General features: G+C 37.3%; 1 protein-coding gene across 10 annotated transcripts in view; it reads right to left on the bottom strand.

Annotated features, from left to right (window-relative positions):
* Window positions 1-23,673, bottom strand: part of NFIB (nuclear factor I B) — a 318,792-nt gene that overhangs the window by 55,083 nt on the left and 240,036 nt on the right. For all 10 annotated transcript variants that reach the window (XM_053205094.1, XM_053205095.1, XM_053205096.1 and 7 more), the window contains exons 4-6: window positions 17,869-17,937; window positions 12,041-12,161; window positions 9,112-9,230 (exon numbers count right to left, since the gene is read on the bottom strand). In XM_053205094.1, coding sequence (XP_053061069.1) covers window positions 9,112-9,230; window positions 12,041-12,161; window positions 17,869-17,937 — 309 coding nt within the window. The remainder of the gene's footprint in view (window positions 1-9,111; window positions 9,231-12,040; window positions 12,162-17,868; window positions 17,938-23,673) is intronic.

Here is a 23,673-nt window from a genome sequence, read left to right as displayed (position 1 = left end):
ACATTTGTGAGATAATGTCAATGAAACAGAATATTGTCACAGGATAATGGTCTCCTATTGCTACATCCCTAGTCATTTAGAGAAAATAAATGTTGCCGTCTGGCTGAGTCATTTATTTTCAAAGTAGGAGACACTGATCCCATAACAAGGTTCTGTTATAATAACTCAATCTCTATCAATCATTTGTTGTACCAGGATGGTGCAGGACAGGACATGTATTTGTAAGAACTGCACATTCCTCAGCTATAAGGCAAAACATATGGTGCCTGCGAGCACATAAACAGCCCAATTATTGTGTTATTCAAAGACAGTATTTAAAATAAACATCTAAAAAATAATTTAGGAAACGGAAAACTTTCTGAATTTTCAAAAAGATCCATGTTAATGAAAGTTTAAAAACTCAAGTAGTGCAGATCTAAAAATTCTTTGAGTTCAATTAATTTAAAATCTAGAATTTTGGACAAGAAGGGACCTTAGTATTCAACCCTGTTATTTTACAGATGAAAACTCTAAATCTTTCTGAAATTAAGGGATTTGTCTAAGGCCACACCAGTACGTGGTTTCCTGATCACCATTATAGTGCTCTAAGCATAAGGCAAAAAATTGAAACAGAACTAAAATATGCACATATGGATACATGACATTCTAGACTTTAGGATTATTTTTTATTAATTATGGGTTTTTTAAATTTTTTTTCACATTTATTCATTTTTGAGAGACAGAGTGCAAGTAGGGGGAGGGGCAGAGAGAGCCGGAGACACAGAATCTGAATCAGGCTCCAGGCTCCAAGCTGTCAGCACAGAGCCCGACGTGGGGCTCGAACTCACGAACTGTGAGATCATGACCGGAGCCGAAGTTGGACGCTCAACCGACCGAGCCACCCAGGTGCCCCTTTTAATTACATTTTTTTTTAAACTAAGCTCTAGGCCCAACATGGGGCTTGAACTCACAACTCCAAGATTGAGTCACATGTTTTACCAATTGAGCCAGCCAGGCGCCCCAAGACTTTAGGATTATTTATTAACAACGTCTTAGTATTAAATATAAATGAGATCTTAACATGACCAGTCCAAGGACTGTATTCATGAAACCCTAGAGTCTACACACCCTTCTTACATTACGTGCATTTATCTGTATTTAAGTTCCATGTATTGGGGGAAAAAAAAAACAAAAACGTCATAGAGGTTTTATAACTAGTTTGCAAAGCACATCACAATGACTTGTTTGGACAGTAGTGTATGTAGAATGGGTTCTACAGCAAAATGAACAAGGGTTCCCATTTTACTTCTGCTACTTATCATCTGTGTGATTGATGTCAACTTTCTTAATCAATGTAGTGATTAGTTTAAATGATCTGTAAAATGGTTTTTCTTTGACTAGCGTTGAAAAGCAAAATACATGTAAAGTCTTGGCCCAGTCCTCGAAGGTAGTAAGTGCTCAGTAAACAGTAGCCACAAAGGGCAGAAAGATCTGGTTTTCCTCATTTACATGTATTTATTGAACACAAAATTACGTTTCTGTGTTTCCTTCAGCAAACAGATGACATAGAAAAAGGAGTTAGAATAAAAATAGTTAATACAGAAAAACAGTCAATATAACTATTATAGGTTAAAAAGAGGCTGAAAACACAAGCACATTAAATGGACCGTTTTGGGTCCTCATTTAAACAAAACAGCCTATGAAATATTCCGGGGAATTTAAACATGGAATACATATTAGGTGGTATTAAGCAATTATTATTACGTTTGTTAAATTGATACTAGTATTGGGGTTGTGTTAAAAATAAAAATAAAAACACTTAGACGTATTTATAAGTAAAATGACAATGTCTGGGCTTTAATTTTAAGAAAACTTCAAAAAACAGAGAGTTAGTAAATGCAACAAGATTGGCAATGTTGGTTAACAGTTTAAAGCTGGGTACATGGACGTTCACCTTATGAAGCTGTCTACTTTCATGTTTTCCCAAACAAAAAAGCTTTTAAAACATCATGTTTCAACATTCAATCCAAGGCTCTTCTCCACATTTATCTATCACAAGCATGCATATCTTGTTTGTTTTTTTAGTTCAAAAACTTCTAATCATGACACTAATATTAAGAGATGGGTTTTTAAAAAAAAATCAGATATACATTTTACTATCTCAATACTTTGTTTTGACAATTCTTCCAGAACCCTGAAAACTCATAAATTCACCTCCACTCCCCCATTTTTGTTCTACAAGATTTAACAGACTCTTCCGTGAAAAACTGTCCATCTGCCAAGACAATGTTGAATACTTTCAAATTCTCCTATTTCTCCCTAAATAGGTTAAGTTTACATATTTATTCTCTAGATGGGTTGTGGGATGACAGAGGGGAAAAAAAACCAGCCTTTAAAAAAGGAGACCCAGGCTCTGCTCTTCATTATCCAACACTTGGGATAAGACAGCCCCTCAATGATCCTCAGATTGCTTAGCTGAAAAAGAAGGCCCTTGAACTCCATCTTGCTTAGGGTTCTAATAATCCGTGTTCTATCCCTGAAAAATCAATCTCTTACTGTATATGATATTCATAGTATAATAACTCAAAAGAAACTGGCTTTCTAAACTACTTTAAAATAAACTTAAACATGACATCAATGTGTAAAAGGATTTGAATTAAAACCTTTTATCACTCCAAAAAACTTTGCATGGCGCACTATCATACTGAGCGCACCATCTCTCATGGGTTTTCCACTTTCCTATTTTAGGCTGTGCTCCATCAATCCAGAGACCCAGCATTAAATCGCAAGCTGTTATTTTTCCAAACTAATTACCCAATGTCGTTTGTCTGAAAAAAAATGCTATATTTTCAAGTCATGAAGTCTCCAGAGCACTGAATATAACTTTCCCCTATTAAGTAGTATTGGTCTTTCTAACAAGTCCCCAGGTTTGCCCCGTCCAAAATACTCCTCTGGTTAGAAGCTGCTGATGAAAGCTTTCACCTACGATTTATTGTTTTTCTTTCTGTTTGAAAGATCCTCACGTTGTGATTTTTCAACTATAGCAGTGTAGCTGAAGGAGAAAGAAATATAGCAGGACAAAGGAATCCCCGGAGTGTGGAGTTTGCTCTCCAATGGCATCATGATACATGGAGAGGTTCACAGAAAGTTTGGCAAGAGCTGCAAATCATTCACTTTCGATATTTTCAATTATCAGCTAAACAAACAAACAAACAAAAAACCTTAAAAATTGTGCTTGCACATTACATTCAAACCATTTCTTGACATGCACTTATCAAAAGCACTTATATCTCAGATTTTGTCCAGCTCAAAATTTGATATTTGTGCACTTGATATTTAATCCTTGTGATATAAACCTTAAGAATGTAAGGAATTGTTGGTGTTCTAGCTGGTTCCCAAAGGGAGCTTAAAAATCCTTCCAGGAAGATTACTAAGCATTTGCCTTGCCTTCTTCTAGGACTTCTTTAATGTTAATGACCCCCAGACAGTAGTTATTCAACTATTTGTAAAAGCTGCTCATTTATGCAGCTCCCATATTTCTATAGAAATCTTTCCTTTTATTTCTTCTACAGAAATCTTGAGATTATATCATTTGTTGGATTGTAGTTAAGGTTAAAGCACTGTTTTCCAAAATTTGAACCTAGGATTAAACCTCTCTAGATTCTTGAGTGGGAAAAAAAAAAGATGTTCTGACCTCACAAACTTAAACACGGTCAATATCCACTCAAGGATAGCCACATTGATAGCACATGGCAGTATATTAAACATTCTACAAATTGATTCATGAATGAAAAAAAAGGTTACATTTTTGTTACAATGGAGTTTTCCAAACTCCGTTGAATGCTCTTGTATCTAGTGTGCCTATTAACATTCCTTCAACTCACACCAAGAAATACTGGTCTCTTATTCTGGTTCTATCATTATATTTTCTATGACTCACTGAACTCATGATGTTAGGTTGGCATTATTATTCTGTAGCCCCAGTGTTCCCTGGAGACTTTTGGTTCAATTCATTGGATATTTAATACTACATTCTCGTACAACTCTACGAAGCGGAACCTGACATTTAGCACAAGATTTAAAACCATACTACCAATGAAACAGTTGAAAAATTATTACAAAATATCTCTAGGGCTAGGAAATATATGAAAACTTCAAAAGACTAACTGAAGAGACTTATTTATGTGATTGAACTGTAAATTTTTAAAGTTAGTGTTATTTTCTAGTACTTAGAGCAACCAGAGCATGATGCCTGAATACTACCTATTTGAGAGTCCAGTATACATTTTTAAACTACCCTTAAAATTCTAATAACCTACCAATATACTGCTAAGTAGTGCTAGTTTCGGGTAACATACCAATTCATTGATTTTTGTGTAAAGATTTACGTCCCATACTGCTTAAAAGTAAACTACTTCTGAGGCACAGACAGTCCCCTCATAGTCTGGTTTACATGATTTATTCTCTGTGAAAAACCTTTTTTCATAAATAGCAAAATATTATTTCTCTGCTCAGCAGGTCAAGGGCTGGAAATTTAATTTATTCATATTTATGTGCCCAATGCCTAGAAAACTTCCTGGCAAATAATAGGCATTTGATAAATGTTAATTGAGTCCAATTACCTAAAATCCTAAATGTGTTGGAATTAGTAAAATTTTACTGCATGAAAAGGTTTTTTGAATTTACAATTTATAAAACTAAGTTGTTCATATACTCATCAGACTGAGAAGCTGTTTAGTTTTCCATTTAGAAAGCCCAGCTGTATATAACAAATATATTTACTGTGTCATAAATGTCTATTAAATAGTGTTTTAGGAGCCTTATATGCAGGCTTAGATGAATCTGCAAGTATTAGAATGGCAGTGACAGAATGTTATTGATAAAGCATTGTTTCAAATATCCAAGCATACCAATTGTCAGTCTGTTCAATTCCTAGGTATTGGGGAGCCTGGGTGGCTCAGTCCGTTAAGCGCCCGACTTCAACTCGGGTCATGATCTCGTGGTTCACAAGTTCAATCCCTGCATAGGGATCTGTGCTGACAGCTCAGAGCCTGGAGCCTGCTTTGGATCCTGTGTCTCCCTCTCTCTCTGCCCCTCCCCCACTCATGCTCTGTCTCTCTCATAAGAATGAATAAATAAACATCAAAAAAAGTTACTAAAAAATTCCTAGGCATTATCATATGACAAGACTTAGCCCCATGAAAGTAATTTATTAGAAGAAAACACAAGACCTATTTCTTTTTTTTTTCCCTCTTTTATTAGAAGTTATAAAAAGTACTCTAATGATTTCAAGAGAAGTACATCAAGTAAGAATTGAGTCTCTGAAGTGGCTCAGGTGGAAAAAAATTAAGGCACACAAGATCTCAGATGGTATTTTTTGTGTGCTATTGGAATAAAAGAAGTTGTCAGCATGCACATTGATAAGCTAATCTGGTTCTATTAATTTAACCATCAAAACTGAAAATGATGGAACATCATATACAAAAAACCCAAGTTTTCAAGTGCATTGGAACAGTCAGGAAGTTTAAGGCTGGGAAATTCATAGAAGAGATTAGCAAGAAAGGATGCTTTAGAATCTAGGAAAGAAATGTAACAGCGGCTGTCTGGCTCTTTGTTAGTGGCCAGTTTTCTTTTTTCCTTCCCTTCCCAACATGTAAAAGAACACAAAGTAAAAATATAAGTATTACATAATGTAGATACTGATAAATTTAGTTTAGTTTCCCTCACTATATATCAGGAGAAATTTAAGCAAATTATATAGATTCCTACCAACTATCTGACACTATTACATAGTGCTTAGTTTTTAAATGTTCATGTCTCTATTCTGCAAAATTAAAAATTACAATTCTTTTATGACTAGGACACTGTAACTTTCCTGCATTGTGAAAAAAAAAGACATACAAATATGAGTAATTATGCTTATAATACCCTAAAATAAAAATACTTTTTTCATTAAATTATTAGGAAGCACATAAGTATTAATTATTACATAAACCTAGATTTTTTTCACCACAAATTTGCCTGATTTCTTCTTAAAATACAGTGAGTATACAGTATTACTTTAGTTACATTACATCCTATATTTTTGCCTACATGGAATAAATCTCAATGGTTGTTTAGGTTGGTGTTCAGATTATAAGGGAAAGTAGAATGCCACGTATTGTCCATAATTTTGTTACCTTTAATTCTTATGTTTCAAAAATTAGTGTTGCTAAGGGCTCTGGCAGGCTTTTAATATGCAAAGTGAACACTAACAGAATAAGGCGTGCTTGGGAAATAATTAATGGGAAATTTTAAACATTTCTGCCAATTATAAACACAAGCATATTTCAATCAACCAATAAGTAGTTATTGATTACCAATTAGCGCAGGGCTTTGTGGGAGAAACAAGTATAAGACATGGACTAAAGCCATTACAAATATCGAGTGGTGCTCAGTACGCCCTTTAGAATACTCCCTTCATGATGGGCAAGTATGTCTGAAGAATGTTTGAAGACGGACAAGAACAACCATGGGGCATTTTATTTTGCAAATTTTAAAAAAGCAATTTTCTAAGAACAAAAGGACGGCATCTGGCTTAGCAAATTTAAAAAGATAGTACTGTACTGCCCTCGTTTTTTTTTTTTTATTGTAGTTCAAGTCTTCTTCCCACAATGGCTTATTGTGCACATTACAAAGTCTTCAGGGTCTTCAGAATTAAAGTGACAAGAGTATTTTTTTTTGTAAGTACACTTGAGAATGGATCATTCTTCCTTACTCTTAATATAATATGCCCTTCCAGACTTCTCCAGTAATTCTAGTCATCTTGACAAAAGAAAATCACCAAGACAATACAACGATTTTACAAAGAGAAAGAATGACAGTTTCCCTTCTACTTTTCAAAAATGTTTTATAATATGATTTGAGATTGGCTTTATTCAATAGGCTGAAAGAGGAATCAATTTTTAAAAAGTGACACTCTCTATAATAAAGAACACCTACACTTCTGAGCAACACATCCATTCCCACACATTCACAGTGTTATTATTATTACCATTACAATCTTTTCCAGAATAATTTTCGGAAGGGGAAAATATGGCTTTGTTTAGAAGAAACTGACAATGCCCAGTTAAACAAGCAATAATATATAAAGGGTTGAGGGTTTTGTTTTTTTATTCTTACTTCTGCAAATCTGGTGAAAGTCCCAGAAATACTATTTCTTGCCTTCATTAATGAGACCTATGCTCTATCAGTGTTTCATTTATCCAACAAATATCTTTTGTGCCCCTACTATGCACCAAGGTGCTGGTTACATAATAGCCAAAATAGATAAGGTCCCTGCCCTTACAGCGCAGACAGATTTAGACAATGAATCCCATAAATGAGCACGTAACTATTTATTACGAGAACAATGAAAGGACACTATGGGATGTCAGGAGGGAAAAACAGCAAGATCTAATTTAGATTGAACTTCCTCAATTTAGGCTGGGACTTGAAAGATGCCAAAAACTGTGCCAGATGGAGAGTTAGAAGAGGAGAATTCCAGAGGGCATGGCTTAGATGAAGCTCTTAGGTTTTGCCTTCCCCAGTATTACAAAGCAGCAAGTAAAGTGCAAGAAGAAACAGCAGCCAGCACCTGCTGAGGCCAGGGTGGCGGTCTGAGGCCAGACAAGGAACAGGGCTTGTCCATCATACAAGAGAATTTGGATTTTCTCCTAAGAGGACTGGAAAGTTGCTGAAGGATTTAAGCGGGGCAGTAATATGATGGCATTAAGTTTTATAAAGACCCTGTCTGGTGTCTGAAGAATAGATTTGGAAGAGGGGGAGGTCATCTCAGAGCTGAAACTCTCCAGCTGATTTTCAGATCCTTCTTTAAAACAGCCCATCATCTCTCCTTATTTCCTTACCCACGCAGTGTCCCGCCACACAGTACAACGTGGCCATCCTGAAACTCACTCTTGCGCAGTGCTTGGCTCTACTTTTCCCTCTGCCTGCCCTGCCCCTTCTTTACCAGTTGACAATCTCAACATGCTAAAGGAGACCCAATTGGACTCAAAGTCCAATTCCTCCATGAAGTTGTTTCATTATTCTTTAAACCCTATGGCGCGTGGTATGAAAATGGGGAGCAGCAAATAAGCAACGTCTATATAGCGACGTCCATTTATAGCAAACGTCTATAAATAATATTCAGCAGCTCCTGAATAAGGAGCTGACTTTGACTTTAACTGCTATGCTTCAGAGTCATTTGTCTCCTGAGGTAACCTAGTACACAGTCCCCCAACCTGAGATATAGACACTCAAGTCATGGGCTAAAAGCCATTGGTAAAGAGAATTTTTTTTCTTTTACACTTTTAATAAAATGTAATATCTGATGTAAAAGATAAATTTTCAACTATTTTTTATGCTGCTGATGTAAATCATATTTATACACACACATACCAACAAGACACTGGAGTTAGCTAATTTTTAATTTCTATGTTTAATACTCTTCCTCTCATTGTAGCCAAAAGGCATGAGGATGTCTAATGAAATATATTTAATCCAATAGACTTTAAGAATGAAACAGAGCTAAGTCTCCATTTAGAGAGCCAAATAACGTCTATAAAATTCTACTTTTCTTCAAAGCTGCCCTACAACTGGGTCATAGTTTCATCTAGAAAGAACAATTAGATTGACTCAGACACAAAGGTCCTTACATTACACTTGTATTTATTGTTTACGCTGTACCCACTTCTCAAATGGAATTATGGCTTCCTTGAAATGGGAATTTTCAGTAACTGGCACCTGTAAACCGCTCAAAGTGTGGCTGCTCCCTGAAATACCCTACACAGAGTAGCAATCTGATCTCATTGAATCAGAGCTTGTAGTCTTGCTGCAATCCAACCCACGAATGCAGAGAGACATCCATAATTGGAGGTTCTAAAAGATCATTCTGTCTGGGAGAAGAAGTCCAATAGACATGGAAAATAAGGGACTTTTGTAACTTTGATGACATGTGGCTAGTACATTATCTAAAAATAATTTCACTGCAATCATTTTATGAAGAAAATATAATCCATATCGATTCAATTATGAAATTTTGGCTAAATGGAACTTTTGAAGCCAGCTGGCATCGTACTCGAAAGTCTCTAGAGGAACCTCCTTATTGCTCACCTTGATCTCTTTCATGCCATGTTCGACTTCCAGCAGCTGGTGAATTCGGAGAGGGATAGAAGTCTCCTGTAGGACTTGGTTCCATATTTTCATCTATAGATATAGTTTTGGGTCTTTTGCTGTTAAAATATGATAATAGTTACATTAGTGGGCTAAGATGGCATGTAGCATGTGACAGTATATGATTTGAGAAGATTTTTACTGTGAAAGTTTACATAAACCAAAGTAATAGTCTCTCAGAATCATTTCTGAAATAATAGAGTATATTCAAGACTTCTATAGGCATAGCAAATATTTCTAGTTGTATATATCATTTATTACGCCATATTATAACTGTACCTGCCTAACAGGTAGGATGTTTATTATATTTACCTTTTGAAGTAGATTTCCAAAGAAATTTCAGTATTAAAAAGTGAATTCTTGATGTGATGTGTGTACTAATTCTCAAACTGTTAAGACTTACCTGACTCTTACCATTATTATCAATATTAATAATATTCATTAGCATAGCACTTGCCAGTAACAATGTAATCTTTTCATATTAATTCAAAGATAAGGCAATTGACTAAAGGGGAACATGAACTTTGGAGTGGAACCAGCCTCGTACCAAATCTTGACTAGACCACTCACTACTTCTTAGTAGTAAGCTCCTTAACCTTTCTAAACTCATTTAATCATTTATAAAATGGAAACAATAAAACCTAGTTCAAAGGGGAGTGGTTGAGAGGGTTAAATGAGTTATTAAATGGAAAGCTCTTAGTTAAGTGGCTGACATTTAGAAGATACTTATTGAATAGTAATTATTATCAGCAATCCTATAATTAATAATATTTTAAAATTCTGTTATACTTTATTGATTATAAATTAGTTTATATATTCTTTATATTTTTCTAAAAAGTAGATTAGTGATCCTTTATTTTTTGTTAAGTTTATATATTTTGAGAAAGAGCATGTGACCCGTGGAGGGGCAGAGAGAGAATCCCAAGCAGGTTCCACACTGTCAGCAAAGAGCATGATGCAGGGCTAGAACTCATGAACTGTGAGATCGTGACCTGAGCCAAAATCAAGAGTCAGTCGCCTAACCTACTAAGCCACCCAGGTGCCCCATGTGATCTTTTATTCTTACGATCAACCATGAAAAACAGGCCATTGCCAAATTCAAACCAAATGATAATACTTCTAAAATGATATATTTTAATAAAGAAAGCATGGTTCATCCCAATTATTAAGAAAAGTAAATATATAGGCACCAGGGTCGCTCAGTCAGTTGAGCATCCGACTTCAGCTCAGGCTGTGATCTCAGGGTTTGTGAGTTCGAGTCCCACATCGGGCTTTGTGCTGACAGCCCAGAACCTGGAAGCCTGCTTCGGATTCTGTGTCTCCCTCTCTCCCTGCCCCTCTCCCACTCACACTCCATCTCTGTCTCTCTCAAAAGTAAGTAAACATTAAAAAACAAACTAAGAACGCTTTAAAAGTTTTTTAAAAATAGTAAAGTAAATATTTAGGGTAGAGCTTAAAAAGCTATTTCATGGCACAGACCATTTGGCATGATATACTGTTTTCATATATTCCCACCAATGCCCTATTAAACAGTCATAAGGACTATGAAAATGGATGTGTTTCCTTAAATTAAGAAAAAAAAAAAGAACGCTTATTCACATCTCTGTAGGTAAAAACTAAAAAAAGATATCTTCTGAATTAACTATGTAGTGCTAATAAACATAATGTCACAGGCTCTCAAAGTCCGACTGCAGAACTCCCATACATAAATCGGTCCTCCTTTTTCTTGCAAGTGGGGAGACAAATTTGGAGAAATTCCGTGAATTTCCCAGGGCATGTTAGTGGAAGCAGCCTGATACAAAGTAAGGACTTCTGACTTCCAAGACTGTCCTGTTTTCGCTGCACTGTTTCCAAATCCTAGAAGCACACGTACCTCTGTGTGTATTCACCGATGTACTTGTGATTAATATTGGACTCATAGTTCCCAGAGTATTAACATCATGTAAAGACGGCAATTTCTATCCATGCAAAACCACGGTGAGAGTTAATAATTGTTCTTTAGTTTATTCCTATGGTATCCAAAGTTAGGATGCACATTTTTTCAAACTCTCCATAAAGCTAATTCTCTCAGCTGTGAATCAGCAGTGAATACACAGGAGAGACTGAGAGTGAGACAGAAAAGATTTTCATAAGGAAATAACAAAGAAATGTTTTCGAAACCGTTTTTATTGTGAATGGCATAATATCTAAAACCAAATGGCTGACCCATCAGACCAAATAAGACCGAATCAGACCAAATAAGAAAGTACTATTCACACTCAATTGTAGAAAAATGAAAGCATTTTTAAGACCCAACTATGTCACAATTTTAGTGATAATAAACCAAATTACCTTGCTATGCAAACTATATGAAAATACAGTTTGACCATAAGTGATATAAAATTGAACTCAGTTAATAAACACATAAATGTGCATAACCCCATAATTAATTCAAATGCAACTAACTTTCATTAGAACAGCTTAGGAAAATAATCACCCGTATTCCCTTATTCTTAAAAGGTGGATATCGTACAATGAAATGTTTTGCTCTGGAATTCATGTATGTGCTTACATTTGATCACGGGTGTATGTAATGCTCTGGAAAAATTATATTCATATAGCTTCAGAGTTGCTTTGTCCCACCCAAAAGATTTTTTTAAATGCCTTGAACAACAATTACATTTAATTTTCAAATATCAAAATAAATTTAATCATCTAAGATGAAAAATATATGTGAAATCAGCAAAAAGTCTTGAACTCTTTCTCGGCTTTCTTTCCCCTCTATCTTTACCTACCTACCCATATGCATATCTACCTACCTTCCTATTTGCACACCCATCTACCAATCTGCACACAGACTGAGAATAAGCACAGTTCTTCCTTCAGTTACCTGCTTGGTGGAGAAGACAGTGACCTCTGAAGATTGACCCCCGAGTTCATGTCATGATAGTATGGTTGGCTCGGGATCTCTCCAATTGGGAAGTTGACTCCAGTTCCCTGGGTTATGGGCGCTGAGGAATAAAACAAAAAGAAACATCAAGAATGACATTTACACTTGCCATCTCCATTTGAATGTAATAATCTAATACTTGCCATGCCCCTGGGCAAACTTTCTTTATCCTGAGACTCGAACCTCAGCCATCCACCAGGGTACAACTTGAAGACTTCCTCATGATGCCAGTGTTCAAGTTTGGACACTGTTCAAGTTTGAGGCACTCAGACTATAATCATTGGTTACCATTTCCCCTCTTCCCAGTCCCCAGCCTTCTTCCCTCACCCCTTTGTAACAGTTGTCACTACATCTGTCACCACACTAGTCTGTAGATGCGTCAGAGGAAACGACATGTTTCCTATTGCTCAACACCAAGCAAGGTGTTTTGTATATAGTTGGTTCTCAAAAACCAAATCGTTTGTTCAATAAATCAAATTAGAATATTAACATTAATGTTAGAATGCATTAGAAATCATATTAATCATTATTTGATATAACTAATTCTTGTATTAGGGCAGGTATATGAGTAACATTGACACATATGAAAATAAAAGCCAAGTTTTTTCCTCCCAAAATACACATTGAGGTTTCATGTATGAATAGCTAAGTGTGGCTTTTACTCAATATTTATGTTTTGTTTTTTAAGTTTTTATGCCCAAATTTATAAAAATCACTTAAAATGTACTCGTGGAGTTTTACACTTCAAGGTATTATTTTGTAAATCAAGGAATCTTAATCGTTTAAACATCCAACTTTTGATTTTGGCTCAGGTCATGAGATCGAGCCCCACATTGGGCTCTATGCTGACAGTGCAGAGCCTGCTTGGGATTCTCTCTCCCTCTCCGTCTGCCCCTCCCCCATGCATATGCTCACACTCTCTTTCTCTGAAAAAAAAAAAAAACGAAATCTTTTTGAGTTCGCTGATACATTTGGAACTGAGATGTTTATATGTAAGTATTGGTTTTGGTACAATGGATGACATCTGTTCCAATTTTAAAAATTGGTTTCTAGACATCTTGAATAAATCCAGGAGGCAGCATGTTGTATCAGAAGGAGAAGAATCTCGGGAGGTAGCCATTGACTCTGAACTCCCTCTGCCACTTCTGAGCTCTATGCTCCAATTTCCCAAACGGTAAAATGAGAAGAATAGTAACCTAGCACCTATGATTATTTTGAAGAGGAAATGAGGTAAAGAGTGATAAAAGCCCAGCATCCTGTCTAGTGCATAACAGGCATTCAACAATGGGAGTTCCCTTCTTTCCATGATTTCTTCCCCACATCTCCTCCCTGGCAGTCTGGAGTAGTTAGCAAAGAGTGAACAGTTCAAAATACACCAAAAGCAGATGAAGAGGTATAAATGAACCTATTTGCTGCAAATCTGTTCATTCAACAACTTGTTACTTGTGTCCATTACAGGCAGGTGCTGCAAGGGATTCAGGACAGTCTGAGATAGTTCCTGTCCTTAATAAAACAGATTGGACAACAATCTGGGTGAACAAAACACTTATGAAAAAACCAGAAATACCAGCGTAATGCAGATTATAATGAAAATGCCCAATGAAAAACATGACCAAGAAATTCTATAGGACTTCATGGGAAGAAGAATCCAATCCATGCTTGAATGATCCAAGAACTCTGTGGAGAAACCATAGCTTGTACTGGACTTTGGAGAATGAGTAAGGTATTAAGGGGAGGTCATTCTCAACAGGGGGTTATCACAACAGCAAAGTCAGGGGCAGAGATAATATGCAAAGTGAGACCAGGCAGGTTGGTGTCAAAGGACAGTGCTTAAGAACAGTTTCTTTCTTTCCCTATTTCTATCAGGCCTTCAAAAGCTCTAATGAGAGAAAAGGTGTCCTGGGACCGTGGCAACAAAACTCTAGAGCCCTTGTGATTCACTCGAAGAACACACAGTCTACTTAATCTTCCTCTCTCCTAACTGATTCAAGTTGAATATATGACTCCAAAAGGAATGCAGATTTTCGAGGAATTTTTCTTACCCAGAATTTTAATGTGTTCGCTAAATATGTTCTCTGTTAGCTGAATTGTATTTTTTTTAAGTGTCTATTTATTTTGAGCAAGAGAGAGAGAAAGCAAGCACACACGTGCACAAATGGGGGAGGGGCAGAGAGAGAGAGAGAGAGAGAGAGAGAGAGAGGGAGAGAGAAAATCCCAAGCAGGCTCCACACTCCCAGCACGGAGCCCGAAGCGGGCCTCGATCCCATGAACCGTGAGATCATGACCTGCGCCGAAACCGAGAGTTGGACACTCAACCGACTGATCCACCCAGGCGCCCCATGAATTCTATTGCAATATCAGGTAGGCCAAGATTAACCTTAAAATATTTTTAAGGAAGTATGAGTAGGAGGCACATGTGTTATTGCAGAGAATGAATCAAAGAATATACAATGAACATCTCTCTTCCCATAAGAAAAATAAAATCAATATATACAGGATAATCTCAGCTCCAAACTTCTGGAGTTTATACCTTCTGCTAAATCACTCTTTATATAATGCACTTTAACCTCATTTTACACTGAAAATGTTTGTATTTAACGTGTAACTGTGCCTAATGGCTTGAATTCTTTGGGCAGCTGAAATGTAACTGCTTGTTGTGGCCGAGGTACACCGGAGGTTAAAAAAATGCAAGGTAAAAAATCCCACAGTAACCACATGCTTTAAAGTTTATTATTAGAATCATGTTCTATGTGACAGTGGAAAGCAGGGTATGTGCTAGGAGGAGGCATTTGAGGGACTCAGTGAAAGTCAGTAATCTGTCCAGCCTTCTACAAGTACTGGATACAATTCAAAGAACTGAATTACTAACAGGAAACTTACAGGTTATATCTTTTGTAAAGTATTTGAAATGCATTAAGCTATGCAATATTTGAGCGAAGATCTGTAGCTTCTATTTCACACATCTGACTTAACAGTCAACACAGATTGCTTGGCCATAAACATACTCGATGAAACTCATAGCAAAATAGTAATAAAAAAAATTTTGGGAAATTTTATTTTTCTAAATTTTGTTGCAGAACGATTGTTAGAGAGGATCAAGACATCAATAAAAACGATTTCTACATGAGCATTGTAAAAATTTAGTGTGCACCCTGACATTAAACGGGAGAGTGCAAGAAGACGAGTAGATTAATAACAAACATGGCCAAAATCTGAAGCAGCTCTCACCAAATGTACGTAATAACAAAGAGAGTATATGAGCATGGCAAGTCCCAAGTTGATACTCCTGTTTAAAAGCCTCGGAAAGAACTTGCATCAGACGCAAAGACCAGTGTTAGCGCCTCTCCCAGAAAACTGCAAGAAATCTGAAAGCTGCAAATCATGTTTAAGAGGCCTGCCAATATCGTCTTAGAAAAGGAGCTCCAAAGAGCCTCAGATTCTAAGGGTTGGAGACCAACCCCTCATCTCTCTCGTTGTTCTTCTCACTCCAAAAGCCGATCCTAAATCAACTTTTAAGATGGAGATAATATCATGCAACAGAAAGATCGCTATCCTACAGCTGAGCAGCTCCATTAGGAAAGTCAACACGCACATTAGTGGGTCACATGATAGTAAAACCCTGGAGGACAGAAGCCATTAACATACCGTAAACCCTCGGGAAGTCAGAACTGGTGATCTACAGCAGAAGGGTTGTGCTGAAGTTTCTGCTTACTTAGCAAACCCTTATTTCATAAACAATGAAGTTCAATTGTGTAAATACGCTTATGATGTGGATATATTAAAACACTTAGGAGAATAACTTCTCAAGCATTTCACAGACACCTATTTACATACCGAGTAGAAAATAAATGTTTGCTGAATAAATTAACTAATGAATGAAAATACAGATAATTAATACACGGATTACAAATCAGTAATGTGTGTCCTAACAGATACCTTAAAAACCTCTAAGAGATGACAGTATAAGCGTAAAAAGAATGAAGTATATTAAGTTTACCTCACTTTTCAACTGTTACAGAGAGGTATGTTTCTCACCTTCTCTTATGTTTCAAATTCAGATTTTTTTCAAAATATCACTCTGGGAATTTAAAGGTTCTATGTGGTTGCCCTTCTGTAGCATCTAGCATAATGTTACCTAGAATGAGGAATTAATAATATGTTCTAACAGATGGTTGGTCTGTCCTCACAAGAAGGAGGAAAATATATCATGAAACTTGGAAAAGGACAAATTTAAACAAATAATGGTATAATATCTCCTAATGTAGCAGTATAGCCTCTCTGCTAAAGAACAGTATTGGGAAAACACCCCCCCAACACACTTTCAAATTCCCCCTTCTTTACATGATGCCCGAGAGTGGTAGTAAGCCAGGCATGTTCCTTTCCAAATTAAAAATAAATACAGAAAACTTTCAAATGTCAGAGGCCTTCCATACCCCATTATCGATCAGGGAAAAACACGCAAGGCTCATTGCCTTGGTCAATGAAGCAGACCATCAGAATCCTCTTGTCTAGCGAACGAACCCTGGAGTTGCTGGGATATAGGCTATTAGATTTCGGTTTACACTGCCCTAAGTAAACAGACCCATGAAAGAAGTCTTTGGGCGCATATGTTCATCTACTGGAGAATATGTCAGAAAGGATAAGTTATTTAAGGTCTTAAATGTTCACGTATATGACGCCCTGGGATACATGCTATTTGCACTGGCCACTCTAGAAACTGGAACTCTTGAAGAAACTATGGTCCAAAAGACCTCCTAGCTTGGGGATCACTTTATTGGGACATAACTCTAAAAGACCACCTAAACTTCCCCTCCATGATTAGCTCCGTTCTTTTTGGATCACCATAATTCTTGTTCCCATGACCTCGGAATTTGACCCAAATAGCAAACACAAATGAAACGAGAACAGAATGCCACCACATCATCTGAGTGATATCATTCCCAACTGTGACGCTCTCTAACAAAATGTCAGATGAACAGCCTTCAAAGTTACACAAATAAGCTAAATCGGAGAAGAGAGCAAGAAGAAATGAGTCCCCTCCTTTAACAATCAGCCGTGCCTTAAGAGCTACCTCTGTACCCATCAGCAATAAGTAAAAAAGTTGAGTCAGTAAACTACTCTTTGGCCTAGGTAACTAGCTGGCCAGGTGAACTTCCCAGAGAAAAATCGCATCCGGCCTGTCAAGAATGCTGTCTCAGGTGAGGTGGCCAGTTAAAACAATTGGACATTGTTTCGGATAACAATGCTTTCTATCTATATCCAAACGACAATCTGCAAAATTAATTTCTGCATCCCTCTCCATGCTGCATGTTACTGTGTATATCCTGTACATCTCCAAGTCTCCACCAAAATGTTAGTAAAATGAAAAAGCACTTATCGACAGGAAACTTATGTGGGTTATCATAACAAAATGGAGCACATTGAATTAATCACGCTTCCTTTGATATAAATGACCATCTATGGTCACAGAGCGAGCAGTGAATTAAATGGATACCAATAACACAGCAATCAGAGCAACCCCCAAATAACTTCTGTACTCCAAAATTTGAGGATTTAAATGCAAATATTTTGGAAAATCAGACAAAATAGACTCACCGATGATTTTATCAGCAAGATGGAGATTTAACACTCAAATTTTCTTAATATTGTATTTAAGTTTCCAGACATAAAATATATTAAATATATTTTAAATTATATATTTAAATATATATTTATTTATATATTAAATCATACCATATAATTAAATAATAAGAAAACAATTTACTTACTTCTGGATACCCTCACAAGTTCTGATACATTGAAGACTCCAGATTTTACAAAACTATCCTCCAGGTAACCTGAAAACAAGTATCAAGAGGAAAAAGATCAGCGTAAGCAGGAAGCAAATAAATGATTAAACACTAGAATTTGTTCAAGTGTTTTGAAACCAAAGGTTAGAACGAAACCCAGGTATGCTTGTAACAAAGACAAGTAAAAGCAAAACTCTTTGAATAAAATCTGGCTCTGTTTAAACAAAAGTGAAACGTTTAGAGGCCAAATAATTTCCCAGGAAAATTTTTCCTCAGCTTTCTAAATATACAGGGCCATGGCTACGGTTTTATTTGCCATGGCCCATGCACAGACAATGAAGGCTCAGGGGTTCCTACTGATGCACTCAGCTCAGTAGCACCTGGGAGACTAAAGTCTACCCATTTAAGAAAAGAAAGAAAGAAAAAGGAAAACCACAACCACAATTAGAACCTTGTTGGAATTACTTCAAAGGTCTCTCGAAACCACTGTTCTTTCACAAATCCTTCCCTGATTAAAGAAGAGTGAGCTGCCATTACCAGCACTCCCCCACCCTTGTTCCAGGGTCATGAATCACACAAAAGTAGAACTTGTACATACTGCAAATACTTTGCATAGACCTATTTCCATGCACCTTTGATAAACCTCACATGATTTCACTGCTCTCTCACTCTTGCTACTACTTCCTGGAACTCCCTTCATTTCAAGATCCGGGTACTTTTTATTTATTAATTTATTATTATTATTATTATTATTATTTATATTATTATTATTACTATTATATTATTATTATTGTTGTTGTTATTATTATTTAAGGAAATGGTCCTAAATCCAGGCCTCCAGGAATGCCACATGACCCTTCTGGGACATCCAAGTACAGGGTCCACAGTGACTGTGGCCCACCATCCACGAGCCTGAGTGAGTTCAGTCCTGGGTGGTATGTGGTCAAGCTATGGCCCACAAATACCAGTCATGTCCCTGGCTTCTCGTTTATGTGAAGGAGATGTACTGAGGGTGAAGAGGGAGAGAATACCGGAAGGAGGGTTATGGTTGCTCTCTGCTCCCCAGGAAGAGAATAAGAAAAGTCTGAAAACCCTCAGAATTCAAATGCTTCCAGGAAAGCAAACTCTAGATTCCAAGAACGGGCAACTGGATCAGATTTTACATAGAGTTTTAGGGCTGACCAAGAGCCTGGAATCAGGGCAGGAATGTGAGTCATAGGTGGTTTAGCAACAGGGAGCACTCAGGTCAAGGGGCTGGGATTTGACTCCCAACCACATGTTACCAGTGTGGAATCGTGGTCACGTTATTAGACTCTTGCTGTCTCCTATTCCTCATTTATAAATCAGAGATCCTAAAATTGCTATGAATGGTAAGTGACCGAAGGCACTGATTAAATGCTCTCTCCCAGTAAGTTAGGATTGGCCAGTTGGGTCAACAATCCCCTGTACGTTGAGTTACACACACTGGGTTCCAGACAGTCTCAACTTATTTGTAAATCTTGATTTAGAAATTTTACCAGAACAAAAGCTACCACACCACCTTTGAACTGTACATAGCATGAAGAGACCAAAGATCATTCAATGGGCATGCATGTTTCACTGTTGTGAACCAAGGAGCCATGCATGTCTGAACACGGTATTATACCCACCGTCCACCTTCCTTAGAAACAGAACAAAAGAAAGAGTGAGAAGGAATTATGAGATCTCAGCCAGGGACAAAACTCAGGTGTCATATTAAGTCGTTACTCTGAAAAAATACATACATTTTGAAGAGGGTAATAACCAAACGTCCCCATTTTATGCATCTGTATTTTAAGAAACTCTTACTGCTTGAGCAACTTAATTGTTCACCTGGTTGAACTCATTTCAGCGATTATTGAGAAATGTTGAGGTAGCCTACACCGTACAGGTGCATAAGCCATGAAAACAAAAAAAAGACATCGACCTCCTTCGTGTGGTTTCCGGAAAACACATTTTCAATTTTCTGAACCATGCTAGGTTATCATCGTATAAAACAACAAACAGTCTTTGTAAAGTATAACAAATTATACTATATTCTATATAAGGTACATGTGAAAATTTTTTAAGTTCATTTATTTATTTTGAGAGAGAGAGAGAGAGAGAGAGAGCATGAGCAGGGGAGGGGCAGAGGGAGAGGGAGAGGGAGAGAGAATCCTAGGCAGGCTCCACGCTGCCAGTGCAGAGCCAGACGTGGGGCTCAATCTCACTACCATGAGACCACGGCCTGAGACAATATCAAGAGTCTGACGCATAACAGACTGAGTCACCCGGGCGCCCCCGTGTAAAATTTTATATTTGGCAAATAGATTAAATACGGAGAGCTTATGTATCATGATGGCGGTTCATGTACTTAACCAATCGGACAAGCTCTGTAAATGCCCTCCTATCTTTCTCACGCGGTTCCCTCCCTCCGATCAGAAGGCTGTCTGTCTGTAGGCTCTGCTCTCATCCTTCAGTGTCCACCTCAACTGCCATCTGCTCCCGAACCTGTTCCTCCGCCCTCCTCTCCCCATCCTTGCGCCAGCCAGAAATAATCTTTCTCTGCTGAATTCACGTAGCTCCTAGTTTGTGCTTACTTTACATCACTTCTCACATTCGAGTTTCCAAGACATGTGTTTTCAAGTCTTGTGGTCCTTATTGGATTATCAGCTCCCTTATCTGGGAGAGCGACTGGGTTTTGTTCATCTCTGAGTCCCCCTTAACAACTAACTCAGTGCCTACATATATACAGTAACGGCTAGGTAAATGCTTATGGAACAAAAGGTTAAAGTTTAACCTTTTGGAGCAGGGTCACAAATGAACATCTTAGTAATTATATAACAAGGTAGGCACAGATGGCTACAGATAGAAGGATAAGTGTTCTGATTCTTGCTATTCTCTGGAACTTGTGCTGAGGAGTTTATTCAGGCTTTGGGGTAGAATGGGAAAGAACAATGATTACCATCAGATTAGATCTTTGACTTTGTTATATACCAATGTCTAATTTTACAAATACAATGACCGTCTCATAGGAAAGGGCAGGCAATTCAGAATGTAGCATGGTGTTTCTCCATTCCTCACCTCCAATTCATGTTCCAAGGAATTTGAATCTACAAGGAAATCTGAAAGAGTTATTGTGCTGAAACTATGAAAGGCAATGAAAATATGTCAGAACATATTGCACCACACATAGGTCCCACTGGGCTCCACTCCTGCATGGGGCATAGTGAGACTTCACTGAAAGGAGGGCTCCCTAGGATGAGCGGTACTGCTTACCAACATGACCTTAGGGGAGTGGGGGCTGGGATGGATCAGGCAATGGGGTAGCCTCTGAGAAGCACCTGAAGGAGGCAGCTGTCTCCTTCACTCCTCTTGGCACACAGCACACACAGCCTTACAATGGACAGACTTACCCAAGATGAGAAGGGTAAAGAAACGGAGCAGTGGATGACATAGTTGCTGGATAGCTAATAGCATACAAGGAAGCATATAAGAAGCAATACTTTTGGCAAAATAACCGGGGGAGTCACGCGGAGTGTCAGGAGCCCTGTGATACTACAGAGGATGAGACTCAGCAAAATGCAGGTTATTACTATTAACACAGCCCCATCTGTAACCTCCCGGCTGCTGGGGCCTTCCAGAAACATGGTTTTCATGTGTTACGTGGACCACTGTGAATGTAAATAGCTGACACAAAGGCCAACGATTTTAAAGCAATTTGGAGACATTCATATAGTAAATTCCCTTCATCTACTAAAGGAAATATGAGCATCTCTGAGGCACAGCAGCTGCTTAATGGTTACAGAGCAATATTACACAACAGCTTAAGCCAAGAAGCAAAGAACAACTCGGCATTTATGTGATGCTGTATTTACACTACATGTAATGCTTTTTAAAAAATAAAATTGAGTAGGAAATAAAGACCTCTGCAAACTGAAAATTCTCAAAGGCAATATCAAATTATATTATTTTACTTCTTTTTTTATTTTTCTCTAACAAAAGCAACAATAAATCACTACTCAGAAGTTAATATAGTGTTTAACCTCCTTTACAAACAATCACAAAGGGACACAATGGCATATCTAACTGTTAATATCTCAAATTATAATCAGCTCCATTTGAATGTTAAACAACATTTACATAGAAAATCCAAAGGAAAACTGATAACGCTCATTTTTATAGTCTACTGTGTTCTATTCTTGAAATTAAAAAAGAAAAAACCACAGAAAGCAGTTATTAAATTCATGAAAGCTGTCTTCAAGTATTAGAAGGACTGTTAATGTAGATGTTGGATAAGACTTATTCTGCGTATTTCCAGGAACTGTGTTTTGGCTCAATAAACAGATTTGTCATCCAATAAGAAAAGTCCTAGAAAGGAATGTGAAACTTTGCAAAGGTAGTAACAACCAACACATGCCAAGCTACTGCACTAAGATCTTAAAAAGCATCAATTCACATAATGTTCATAATTACGAACCTACCAGTTGTCATGTAAATGCTACCATTTTACAGATGAGGAAACTTGTGTCTATAGAGGTAGGGGGGCTCCCAAAGCCTCTAAAAACCCCCCATTAGATTTAAGAATTCCCACTTAGAGTAGGAAATTGAATAAGAGCACCTCTGAAGCCCACTGCAATGCTCAGGTTTCACTTTTTTTTCTTTTTTTAAATGTTTATTTTTAAGAGAGAGAGGCAGAGAGAAGAGGAAAACCATCTGAAGCAGGCTCCATACTGAGAGCAGAGAGCTTGATGCGGGGCTCGCACTCACAAACGAGGAGATCGTGACCTGCGCCTAAGTCAGATGATTACCCGACTGAGCCACCCAGGCGCCCCTTAGGTTCCACTTTTTACATAGCTTTTCTCCAGTTAGTTTTCTTGCATTGTTTGGAGAAAGAACAGGACCCCAAGGTATCTCCCAGGCATTTTCCAGGCTTCTAATTCCCATTGTTCACTCCCTTCAACAGAGTGTAAAAGACGACTCAGTGCTTTTGTTTATGGATGTGGAAGGGGAGAAGATAAGATTATTTTACACTAGCTCTTCGCCAATCTTCATATGACTTCCGATACCACAACTAACCTACTGGGACCTTCTGGCGGTGGTGTTGTTAAGGCATGGCTTTATCTGCAGTTTCTCGACTGGTCTGAACTGTCCATGGTTAAGAATGGAAACTGTGATTTGGAAATAGACATACTAATCATTGCAAAGATAATGATTCTCTGCACAGAGACTGAACCTCGGTCTATGGCCGAGATTTGCATTCCAGTACTAATTTAGAATTAATTTTATCCTTCAATATGAAATGTCCCTGTTGGTGATTTAAGTGATTCAACAGAGAGACAGCAATTTCTGACTCTAACACACTCTGATAAATTTATGTTATTTGTTTTTTAGTATTTCCTTCCAGTCCACTAAACTTATTCCTGCATATATATAACATAGACAAATGTGTTTTCAAAAACTGAGATCAAAAGTTAATAAATTTGTATATTGCTTTTTCTCTAATTAACATTGTATCTTTCCGTTTAGATTAAACAGGTTTTCAAGAGCGTGATTTTAATGCCTGTACATTATTACACTGTCTGGCTGTACTTTATTTGACCATTCTCCTTTTTTTTTTTTTTTTTGGCATTTTAGGTTATTTCCCATTTTTTTTTAATATTATAAACAGAACTGCCATTAACATAGTAGCACACAAATCTTTGTCAGCGGTTCTCATGATTTCCTTAGGCCGGAGTTCCCAGAAGTGGAATTATTGGGTCAAAGGACATAAACTCTTCAAGCTCT

Source organism: Acinonyx jubatus, chromosome D4, assembly GCF_027475565.1.
Source record: "Acinonyx jubatus isolate Ajub_Pintada_27869175 chromosome D4, VMU_Ajub_asm_v1.0, whole genome shotgun sequence".
Lineage (NCBI taxonomy): Eukaryota > Metazoa > Chordata > Mammalia > Carnivora > Felidae > Acinonyx > Acinonyx jubatus.
Note: the sequence above shows the minus strand (reverse complement) of the source record. Positions and strands in the feature narration are given on the sequence as shown.